At 43.4% G+C, this 12,160-nt stretch overlaps 1 protein-coding gene across 3 annotated transcripts in view; it reads right to left on the reverse strand.

The window, feature by feature from the left end:
* Nucleotides 1-1,309: 1,309 nt before the first annotated feature.
* LOC129868648 (vascular endothelial zinc finger 1-like) overlaps nucleotides 1,310-12,160 on the reverse strand; it is a 50,389-nt gene continuing 39,538 nt past the window's right edge. For 2 of the 3 annotated variants that reach the window (XM_055942810.1, XM_055942811.1), the window contains exons 3-6: nucleotides 9,896-9,965; nucleotides 9,280-9,442; nucleotides 4,429-4,464; nucleotides 1,310-3,725 (exon numbers count right to left, since the gene is read on the reverse strand). In XM_055942810.1, coding sequence (XP_055798785.1) covers nucleotides 3,376-3,725; nucleotides 4,429-4,464; nucleotides 9,280-9,442; nucleotides 9,896-9,965 — 619 coding nt within the window. In that variant the 3' untranslated portion in view covers nucleotides 1,310-3,375. The remainder of the gene's footprint in view (nucleotides 3,726-4,428; nucleotides 4,465-9,279; nucleotides 9,443-9,895; nucleotides 9,966-12,160) is intronic. The other variant, XM_055942812.1, reaches the window with a different exon arrangement.

Consider the following 12,160-nt stretch of genomic DNA (forward strand, 5'->3'; position numbering starts at 1 on the left):
ATACTTTTATCAGTGAGGGCATGGTCTTGTTTATTACATTTTTGTAAGTATGTTTGGATAGGAGAAAACAGAAATTATGCAATCTACGTCATATTTGATTTTATGTATAAAAAATATTTAAAAATCAGAAGCATAGCAACATTGTAATAGCCATATTTTTGCTGTTATTAACTGGTGTTATGTTAATTCATAATTCGAGTCACTACAAAATAGTTGTATTCATTCTCCTTTGAAGAGACACAGACAAAAGGCTCGAAACAAAAAACACCTGCTTCCTCCTTCCCATGCTTGTTTTTCATTTGGGGTACTCACAATTCAATTTAAACTGAGCCTCTAAGAATGGTCACACTTGAATGAAATTGGGTTTTCGGTTGGGTGACAGGCTCTCAGATAGATATCAAGAACGTTTACAGCAATAAAACCCCAATTTAATTTTAGCTGTTGATGGTCAGCTGAGACAGCATAATGCTGCAACACTGCAGAATGTTGGCCTACATGTCAGTCTACTGAATATACTAACCAAATACGGTAGATATTCTCTAAATGAAAACAAAATGCAATATTTAAGACTAATCTCCTTTATCTCTTCAAATATTTTACCATTTTAAATAGGGAGTATCATCTAGCCACCTTGAACTGTGTACACATCAAAGGAGGATCAGCTGAAAAGGAGGGGGCAATTGACATTGGACCTGAATAAAACAAACAGCAACATCAGTAGTAATTTATTCTGCAGCAGGAAATAAAGACTGGAAAGGTCATTCACGCGTCATCAGTAACTCAATAGAGCATCTATGTGGAGGTTTCGCACAAACACACAAAGCTTAGACTAGGCAGCAATTTCAATGGTGAATCTCTATTGGAAAATGTTTTTAGTCTGACTAGGCTTAATCTGTGTCTGGGAAACTGGACGTACATTTTTTTTTTTTTTACTTTATTTAACTAGGCAAGTCAGTTAATAACAAATTCTTACGTTGGCCAAACCCTAACTCGGTCGACGCTGGGTCAATTGTGCACCGCCCTACAGGACTCCCCATCACGGCCGGTTGTGATACAGCCTGGAATCGAAGCACTGAGATGCAGTGCCTCAGACCGCTGTGCCACTCAGCAGCTCCTTGGTGTCTCAAATCACAGAACAAGGCCCCAAAAAAGGCACAAAGCAATCTGACAAGAGGAAACGCAATTGGTGTCAATTAAGTGTGTGAACATCTGTACTACTGTGGGGTATGAGTGTAGAGGCTCTAATGAGTGGAACAGCTAGCCTCCCACCATAGGCTGACTCACCAGGAAATGGCACACTGCTACAAAGCCCACCCCTCATGTTTTATTTAGACAATCCAAATAAAAAGGCACATAAAACATTGAGCATGTTTACGTAATAATTTCAAACATACATTTTAAAAAATGTAGGAATGTTTTACCTTTCTGCTAATCAGAAAGCCTAGTCTTCATAGGTATATACAAAATTACCATTGTTAATGTTCTAATACAAAATATTTATAAAAAGGTTATCTTTCACATGTCTATTGTAACTATGACATCCTCAGAACTAAAATAGTTTTGTACAAAGATATACATTCAACTGCCTTCACAGAGGTCCAATAATTTCCAAATCATTGTTCTTTTCTTCTTGTTAAAAATGATGAAATATTCAATTCAAAATATTAGCTTATTTGAATCTCATAATCGTATCAAATTTGGCACAGAACAGGCAATTATAGCTCATCTACTCAATGCATAAGAAAACGCTCATCATTGGACTTTCTTTGAAAGAACTCAGGGGGGCATGCAACTTGTGTGATCTTTCAGGAAATACCTCACAGCACAAAAACCTTGCAACGGTGATATGGCCAAGTAAGAACGTCTTATCTAGTAATCTATGGGTCTCAATGCCTGAGATGTGCTGCCGAGGCCATGCTGGCTCAACTAAATTGTCTGCATCACACTACAACATGATCTAGTTGTACATTACTATCATACACTTTTCAAAAACCATTAGTGTTTTGTTCTCAATACATCCGTCACCTCATCCATAAATCACCATGACACAGGCGGAGACAATGGATGTTTGATTGAAAGTATAGTTTGCTGAAATTATTATTAAAATGGACGGCTATGTTCACAAAATTAAAGAGTTCTTAGATCCCTAGTCTTTTAAGGACTTCTACGTTTTTCTTTTAGCAAAAAAGGTATATGGTGAATTAAATATTTACAAAGTAGCATGGGAAAGGATCAAGTTGTATTAGATGTGAATTCAATAAAATAAAACAAAAAATAAAGTTTACAGGGTTACTCTCAGCGTGTTATCTGAGCAGAGTGTCCATACTATCAGGGTCATCAAAAACAATATTACAAAGGGTATAAAATATTTCTAACAAAACTATAAACTGTCACCAACATGATAATAATAATAATAAAAGAAATACACATTTGGGAACTTCAGGATAATTTCCTCAATGGCATTTTCAAGCCACTAGATGGCCCTGTTATGTAGGCTGGTTACCTAGCACTCCAATTTGATCATTGATAATACTGCAGTTAAGTGACACATGGGATATGCTTTCAGTGCAATACTCATTCCTCTTTCAGTTTGTGTAAAACAATTTACGTCAACTGATGACCAAACAAAAGAAGCACACCTCTGCCATTCCTAACATACAGAAAAAAACTAACTGTACACATATTTAACAGTCAAGAGGGACAATTTCCAGATATCCACTTCAACAAAATAATACAGATTCAATTGTTGATGGTGAGAATACATTAACATGTACCTCAAGTGCATACCTCTTATTTGAAAAACAAAGTTACACAGCTGTGAAAAAAAGAATATCCTTCCGTCCAAATGGAAGTCTTTGTCCCTTTTGTTTGACTGCTCTCCTAAAAAGATGAAATACTGATTAAAAACAACTTATAAGAAACACCCACTGACTTTGTAAGAGAACTTATGGAACAATAAAACCAGCAATTCATACTTGCATTAATCATTTTAAAAATGATCTTCCAATTGCAAAGGTATGGGCGTTTAGTGAGGCTTGAGAGGAGTCCTCCACTCTTGTTCATCCTATCCCAACTAATGTAGGCATCACTGTATAACACTTCATCGACTAACTACATCTAGTTTTGAAGTCATTCAGATAATAGACAAAACCTAACTTCTACACAACTGTTCTGGTTCTCTTTTCTGTGATGTAGCATTGGTTGGGGTGGAGCCATGTGACAGGGAGGTTCTCTCCCGCTGCACGGCACAAGTAGGCTAAACTTTCATTTCCAGGTCTGAGGAGTGGGCTGGGGAAAGAAGGGGGTAAGGAGAAGGCATCATCACCTCTTGTTTTGCCCAATTTTTCCCTTTCTTTTCTCTCCACCTTTTTTTTTTTACCAGGGTGGGGACGAAGGCAGGACTTGGGACAGAAAAGGCATACTCTCCATGGACCTCATGGCGATGTTGAGGGGCCCGGACATTGTCATGGACATTGGGGTGCTGATGGCCAGAGGGTGGGCGATATTCATGTGTGCCGTGGTAGGGATGTTGATCGAGGCGATGTTGATGGGTCCAGTGATGGTGACTGGGTGCTGGAGGCTGACGTTCACCGTGTTGGTGGAAATGTTCATTTGCGACGCTATGGTGACAGGGTTGTTGGAGTTTCCCCGGTTCATCGTGGTGGTGATGGGGGCGGAGGCTGTTACAGGTGTGGCTGAGACAGAGTTGTGGACGTCATTACTGTCTAGAGAACGGGATAGAGGATATAGTGTTTAAGGTTCATTGCTAAATCAATCAATCAAACACCTGTACACACAGACTTACTGCTTATTTCCCGCCATTAAAACAGAGGGAGGAATGCGGTCTGTACTCGACTATTTTGCATAGATAATTTTTTGCAGTGTACTCAGATTATTTTTGCAGTATACGCCTTCAGCATTCTTCTCTTTACTGCTACTGCCTTACCTGTAGCACAGATTAAACTAAAACTGACCATAATAGCAATAACCATTTCACACTTTTCTTTAAAATGCGGCAAATACATGCTTTTCTAAAAAAGAAAAATACTTAAGCAGGTAAATCATGTATAGCTTAAAACAGTAAAAAAAAAAAAGATCTCCAGCGGTCATTCTTGCTGTACATAGTATAGTAATAGTACAGTAGTATAGTACAATTAGGGCACAGAAATGTTTATGGAATGTAATGATGATGCAATGTTTATAAATGAAGTGACACACTATCATGCAGCGTTTTCCCTATATTCATTTGGCTCTCGGCAGAAATGCGCCGCTGCCTCCCCCCTTTTGGGAGTTTACCCACATCCTAACATCGATTTATCCTTGCCTTATACTTGTGTGTGTGTGTGATGTGACTGTGTGTATTCTTGGGTTGCGGGTAGGGGGGTTGGGGTAAGGTTTGGTTTTCACACAATGCTACATTATTATTACCTTTTTGTCCCCCTGAGGAGTTCCACTGCCAGTCCCCTATTCAGAAATAGACACACAGGGGTTATAAAAGGCTGTCTGCAGGCCAGCCAAGGCTGCTGCGCTAAGTCCAGGGTGTCACTCTCAGTGCACTCTACAGGCCCCACTTCAGGTGGGCAAGGTTGGTACAAACACCAAAACGGTGGCACACACCCTGGCCTACAAGTCCCTAGGGGGAGGAGGGAACGGGCCATAGAATTACTGTGGTGACAAGCAATACCCTATTTGTAGAGTTCTCTGTGCTGTATATGTCTGCCTTGTGTTGTGGACCCTTGGGAGAAGGGTGGCAGTGCTCGTTCAGATGGCAGCTCATGCAGAGTGAATAAACATAGCAGCTAAGGGATTTCCCTTCAGTGGCCAGGGAAAGGCCTTGTTGCTTCTACTGTCCGAGTAACTGAAACAGGAATCTGAGAAATGTTGATTATACATTGTTATTGACTACACCTTTTGAGCAGTGATTCATGTGTAATGCAGTGTTCTCCAGATGGGAAGAGATGAACAGGGTTCATGTTCCACAGCCACAGGAGAATCACAAACGCGTTGGCTAACGGCCTGTATCACCACAACTCAAATACAGCACTTTCACAAATGGAAATTCTCAGATTAATAAACAGGAAATACAGACACATAGTTACAGCGCGAAGGCTGAGGAAGAAACCCGTTATTGGGCTGTACTTGACAAAATTATTATTATACGCTATGTACAAAACATTAGGAACACCTTCCTAATATTGAGTTGCACCCCCCATTTTGCTCTCAGAACAGCCTCAATTCGTGGGGGCATGGACTCTACAAACTGTTAAATGTTCCATAGGGATGCTGACTCCAATGCTTCCCACAGTTGTGTCAAGTTGTCAGGATGTCCTTTGGGTGGAGGACCATTCTTGATTCACACAGGAAACTGTTGAGTGTGAAAAACCCAGCAGCGTTGCAGTTCTTGACACACTCAAACCGGTGTGCCTGGCACCTAAACACCCCATTCAAAGGCACTTCAATATTTTGTCTTGCCCATTCACCATCTGAATGGCGCACATTTACAATCCATGTCTCAATTGTCTCAAGGCTTAAAAATCCTTCTTTAACCCGTCTCCTCCCCTTCATCTACACTGATTGAAGTAGATTTAAAAAGTGACATCAATAAGGGATCATAGCTTTCACCTGGATTCACCTGTTCAGTCTATGTCATGAAAAGAGCAGGTGCTCCTAATGTTTTGTACACTCAATGTATTTAAATGGTTACGGTAGCAGGGATTTTTCTGAATGATTTACTATGCAGTAATACAAAGTAAACTTGAGTTCATGCCACCAAAGATGTCAATAACACTAACAATAAAGACCCATGGAAGAGCAATCCTCTGACAAAAACCCTGCCCACTTCTAAATCTGTGAAAGTTGCACAAATCAATCGAGTGGGGAAGCTGTAAGGTTGTTGTGGTGGGATCAGATCTCACTTTGTGTTCCACTTTCCTCTGCGCCTTTATGCTCAAACACGAGCCAATTGCTGAAAGCGCTTTACATTTACAACAGATTTTTGCCACAGGCCATTCACTTCTGTCAACCAGAATGTCAGATTACATACCACGTGCAGACAAAACAAATATTTTAAAAAGTACGTATAGCATAGCGTATACATCCCTCCACTCAACGGATTGTAACACCCAATTCATGTTTGAAAACAGAATGTAATTGAAGAGAAATGGGGAAACGTAACTAGCGAGGAGGACATGGTCATCTTGGTAAACGTAAGGTGGGAGCTTCCATGTCCCGTAGCTCTACTACACAGACAATGAAACCTGCCTAAGGATAAAGTCAGCACCAGTCAAACATGAGATTTTCACTGTAATGTGAGATCACCTAGTGAGGTTATCCCAAGCACTGGCCTTTGGCACACTGTCTTGGTATGGAGTAAAAGACGACTTCTAGGAAAGTGTCAGCGATGGGATGAGAAGTGTGGATGTTCAATGTGTATACAAAAACAATCAAGTAAGAACTTTTGAAGCCCTTTGAAGTAGTTATTTTAAACCGGTTTCCCACATATTTAAATCTGTGTGTCTGTTTTAAGTACACTATACAGCGCATTCGGAAATTATTCAGACCCTTTGCTTTTTCCACATTTTGTTACGTTACAGACGTATTCTAAAATGGATTAAATAAAATAAAACTCAATCCGCACACACACACGACAAAGCGAAAACAGGTTAAGATATATTTGCATTATTCAGACCCTATTCAGACCCTGCATCTTGTTTCCATTGATCATCCTTGAGATGTTTCTTCAGCTTGATTGGAGTCCACCCGTGGTAAATTCTATTGATTGCACATGATATGTAAAGGCACACACACACACACACGTGTATATATAAAAAGGTCCCACATTTCACAGCGCATTTCAGAGCAAAAACCAAGTAATGAGGTCGAAATAATTGTCCGTAGAGCTCTGAGACAGGATTGTGTCGAGGCACAGATCTGGGGCAGGGTACCCAAAAAATGTCTGCAGCATTGACGGTCCCCCAGAAAACAGTGGCCCCCATCATTCTTTAATGGAAGACGTTTGGAACCACCAAGACTCTTCCTAGAGCTGGCTGTCCAGACAAACTGAGCAATCGGGGCAGAAGGGCCTTGGTAAGGGAGATGACCCAAGAACCCGATGGACACTGACAGATCTCCAGAGTTCCTCTGTGGAGATGGGAGAAATTTTCAGAAGGACAACCATCTCTGCAGCACTCCACCAATCAGGCCTTTATATAGAGTGGCCAGACGGAAGCCTCACGTCTAGAGGAAACCTGGCACCATCCCAACGGTGAAGCATGGTGGTGGTAGAATCATGCTGTGGGGATGTTTTTCAGCGGCGGGGACTGGTAGACCAGTCAGGATCGAGGGAAAGATGAACGGACCAAAGTACAGAGATCCTTGATGAAAACCTGCTCCAGAGCATTCAGGACCTCAGAACGGGGCAAAGGTTTACCATCCAACAGGACAACGACCCTAAGCACAGAGCCAAGACAACGCAGGAGTGGCTTCGGGACAAGTCTCTGAATGTCCTTGAGTGGTCCAGCCAGAGCCCAGACATGGACACGAGCTAACATCTCTGGAGAGATGTGCAGCGACACTCCCCATCCAACCTGACAGAGTTTGAGAGGATCTGCAGAGAAGAATGGGGGGGGGGGAAACTCCCCAAATACAGGTGTGCCAAGCTTGTAGCATCATATCCAAGAAGACAAGGCTGTAATCGCTGCCAAAGGTGCTTCAACAAAATGTGATATTTCAGTTTTGTATTTTTTATACATTTGCAAAAAACTCTAAAAACCTTTTTTTTTCTTTGTCATTATGGGGTAGTGGGTGTAGATTGACGAAGGGGGAAAAAACAATTTCATCAATTTTAGAATAAGGCTGCAACGTAACAAAATGTGGCAAACGTAAAGGGGTCTTGAATGCAATGTATATACAAAAGTATGTGGACACCCTTTCAAATGAGTGGATTCGGATATTTCAGCCACGTCTGTTGCTGACAGGTGTATAAAATAGAGCACACAGCCATGCAATCTCCATAGACAAAAACATTGGCAGTAGAATGACCTTACTGAAAAACTCCTCATAGGATGCCACCTTTCCAACAAGTCAGCAGTTTGTCAAATTTCTGCCCTGCTATAGCTTCCCCGGTCAACTGTAAGTGCCGTTATTGTGAAGTGGAAATTTCTAGGAGCAATAACTGCTCAGGAACGAAGTGATAGGCCACACAACCTCACAGAACGGGACCACAGAGTCCTGAAGCACGTAAAAATGGTCTGTACTTTTACTTCTGTGTTGCAACACTCACTACAGAGTTCCAACTGCCTCTGGAAGCAACATTAGCACAAGAACTGTTAGTCGGGAACTTCATGAAATGTTTTTCCATGGCCGAGGAGCCCCATACAAGCCTAAGATCTCCAATGCCAAGCATCGGCTGGAGTGGTAAAATGCTTGCCGCCATTGGACTCTGGAGCAGTGGAAACGTCATCTCTGGAGTGATGAATCACACTTCACCATCTGGCCGTCTGACGGATGAATCTGGGTTTAGCGGATGCCAGGAGAACACTACCTGCCCAAATGCAAAGTGCCAACTGTAAAGTTTGGTGGAGGTGGAATAATGGTCAGGGGCTGTTTTTCATGGTTCGCGCTAGGCCCCTTAGTTCCAGTGAAGGGAAATCTTCACGCTACAGAATACGACATTCTAGATTATTCTGTGGCACCAATTTGGGGAAGACCCTTTCCTGTTTCAGTATGACAATGCCCCCATGCACAAAGCGAGGTCCATACAGAAATTGTTTGTCAAGATCGGTGTGGAAGAACTTGACTGGCCTGCACAGAGCCCTGACCTCAACCCGATCGAACACCTTTGGGATGAATCGGAACGCCGACTGCGAGCCAAGCCTAATCACGCAACATCAGTGCCCGGCCTCACTAATGCTCGTGGCTGACTGGAAGCAAGTCCTTGCAGCAATGTTACAACATTTAGTGGAACGCATTCCCAGAAGAGTGGCGGCTGTTATAGCAGCAAAGGGTGGGCCAACTCCATATTAAAGCCCATTATTTTTGGAATGAGATGTTTGATGAGCAGGTGTCCACATACACTACATGATCAAACGTATGTCTGGTCCATAAGTGAAGTTGTGTAGACTATGTCCTGTTTTTATTTCGTGTTTATGTGTATGGCAGGAGCTGCTGTTCACCTAAAGGGACAATAAAGTATTAAATCAATCAAATCTATTAAATTAGGAAGACTGTTTAAGTTAGGAGGGGGGCAGTGGCTGGTGAGATAGTGCTAACGTGACTTACCTTTGTTAGAGGAATTAAAGTTGGTCTGGCCGTGTGTCTTTAGATGGCTGGTGATGTAGGCTGCGCTCAGCATCTTGCCGCAGATGTTGCAGGTGACCTTCCCTTCATGTCGGATCATGTGGGAGCGCAGTCTGTCTTTGGTGGCGAAGGCAGAAGTACAGGCCTGGGGGAGGAGAGGAGAACAAGACGGGGTCAGAAGGTCAGGCCAGAGGCACACTACTATTCATAGGGCCACCCAGCTTTGTGCTCCAGCTTGGTGCCAAGTGCAGCTTTAATAATTTATCTAACACAGCCAGCTTTCATCATTCAGACTGCATGGAACATGTCCAACTATAAAGGCTTATAGATCATCATAAATCTCTACTGGGGCCACAGGGCAGAGCCTACTGGAGTATGGTGTCATGAACAGACTGCCATTACGGCACTCTATGACTAACAGGCTCATTTTAAAGACACTAGTCGGGCACAGTTATCTTCATTCCTTTCGATGCTGGAAACTAACAAGTACTGTCCGAGCCAGCAGAGAAGAAAGTGCAAAGTGGGAGAGTTGTCAATAATGAGCTCTTGACAAGTGGCCCTAATAAGGCCACACAGTACAGCTCTCTTTCTCCCTCACCGTTACTTGGCATTTGAACGGTCTTTCTGAGGAGTGGACATGCTTCACGTGGCAGCTCAGGTGGTCTGGCCTGGAGGAGAGAGGTGGAAAAAAGTTAATCTTGTTGTAGAATATTAAGACACAACACAGTCTGTTTCTTAACTTTTGACCTTTCCAGTGAGACTCCACTGCTCACACATCCCACTCATCGCAACTCCCATTAGATTAACTGAAAACCTGGACAACAGCAGACAGGCTAAGAGCTAAATCATTTCATCACTGTCATAAGGAATGGTGTGGAGAACTCCAAAACTAACAGCTGGGCCAAAGCGAGACAGTTTCACACTGGTAGTGGTTTTGTTACAACGGAGATGAGTCAAGTGGAATCTTTTCAGGAGTGCTGTGAACCAGAATGACTTCTCTTCTTTTCACCGAGGAGGACAGCAGCTTCCACACACAAACACACAGAGAGAAGAGAGAGAGAGGGGAGCAAGAAGAGAGAGGGAGCGCCTGCAGACCTGGCTGGCTGTCTGACAGTGACTCATCGTTACGTTATTCTGCTGGCCGGCCTCACTTTTCAATGTGCCGATAAACCTATGTGTCACTGTGTTGGAACCAAGCCGGGTTCTTCCCTTAACTGCCCAGCTCTAAGATTACAGTTTGGACAGACAGTATAATGTAGGGTGTTCACCCAACCCATAAAATTATTATTTCATTCAATGTTCATAAAGAAATGTTCAGTCAACAGAGAATTGCATTGGAAAAACAATAGTTAAGACCCTATGTCTACCATATATGGTTAACGAGTTACAATTTACTCAGAATTTAGCATGATTAGAGTGAATACAATGTCGTTACGGCCATGGTCAAAAAGTGGACGCTGCTCAAAATAAACGTGTCACTGCTCCGCGGGCAGAACGGCGCCAACTTCAAATGTCAACTTACAAACTAGCTAGTGGCTGCAGGTTGGTGTGGTTTTTTTTCTAAATTAAATCTGCTGACTACAAAACAAAATTGGGTCTATATATTAATTTACAAAGCTAACAGACGGAGTTTAAATATCTACCCTCCCCGAAGACAATCTGTTCCAGTTTTCATGGTGTGTGTATATATATATACACACTGCTCAAAAAAATAAAGGGAACACTTAAACAACACAATGTAACTCCAAGTCAATCACACTTCTGTGAAATCAAACTGTCCACTTAGGAAGCAACACTGATTGACAATAAATTTCACATTCTGTTGTGCAAATGGAATAGATAAAAGGTGGAAATTAAAGGCAATTAGCAAGACACCCTCAATAAAGGAGTGATTCTGCAGGTGATGACCACAGACCACTTCTCAGTTCCTATGCTTCCTGGCTGATGTTTTGGTCACTTTTGAATGCTGGCGGTGCTCTCACTCTAGTGGTAGCATGAGGCGGAGTCTACAACCCACACAAGTGGCTCAGGTAGTGCAGCTCATCCAGGATGGCACATCAATGCGAGCTGTGGCAAGAAGGTTTGCTGTGTCTGTCAGCGTAGGGTCCAGAGCATGGAGGCGCTACCAGGAGACAGGCCAGTACATCAGGAGACGTGGAGGAGGCCGTAGGAGGGCAACAACCCAGCAGCAGGACCGCTACCTCCGCCTTTGTGCAAGGAGGTGCACTGCCAGCGCCCTGCAAAATGACCTCCAGCAGGCCACAAATGTGCATGTGTCAGCATATGGTCTCACAAGAGCTCTGAGGATCTCATCTCGGTACCTAATGGCAGTCAGGCTACCTCTGGCGAGCACATGGAGGGCTGTGCGGCCCCACAAAGAAATGCCAGCCCACACCATGACTGACCCACCGCCAAACAGGTCATGCTGGAGGATGTTGCAGGCAGCAGAACGTTCTCCACAGCGTCTCCAGACTCTGTCACATGTGCTCATGTGCTCAGTGTGAACCTGCTTTCATCTGTGAAGAGCACAGGGCGCCAGTGGCGAATTTGCCAATCTTGGTGTTCTCTGGCAAATGCCAAACGTCCTGCACGGTGTTGGGCTGTAAGCACAACCCCCACCTGTGGACGTCGGGCCCTCATACCACCCTCATGGAGTCTGTTTCTGACCGTTTGAGCAGACACATGCACATTTGTGGCCTGCTGGAGGTCATTTTGCAGGGCTCTGGCAGTGCTCCTCCTGCTCAAAGGCGGAGGTAGCGGTCCTGCTGCTGGGTTGTTGCCCTCCTACGGCCTCCTCCACGTCTCCTGATGTACTGGCCTGTCTCCTGGTAGCGCCTCCATGCTCTGGACCCTACGCTGACAG

This window comes from Salvelinus fontinalis, chromosome 13 (genome assembly GCF_029448725.1).
Source record: "Salvelinus fontinalis isolate EN_2023a chromosome 13, ASM2944872v1, whole genome shotgun sequence".
NCBI classification, from domain to species: domain Eukaryota; kingdom Metazoa; phylum Chordata; class Actinopteri; order Salmoniformes; family Salmonidae; genus Salvelinus; species Salvelinus fontinalis.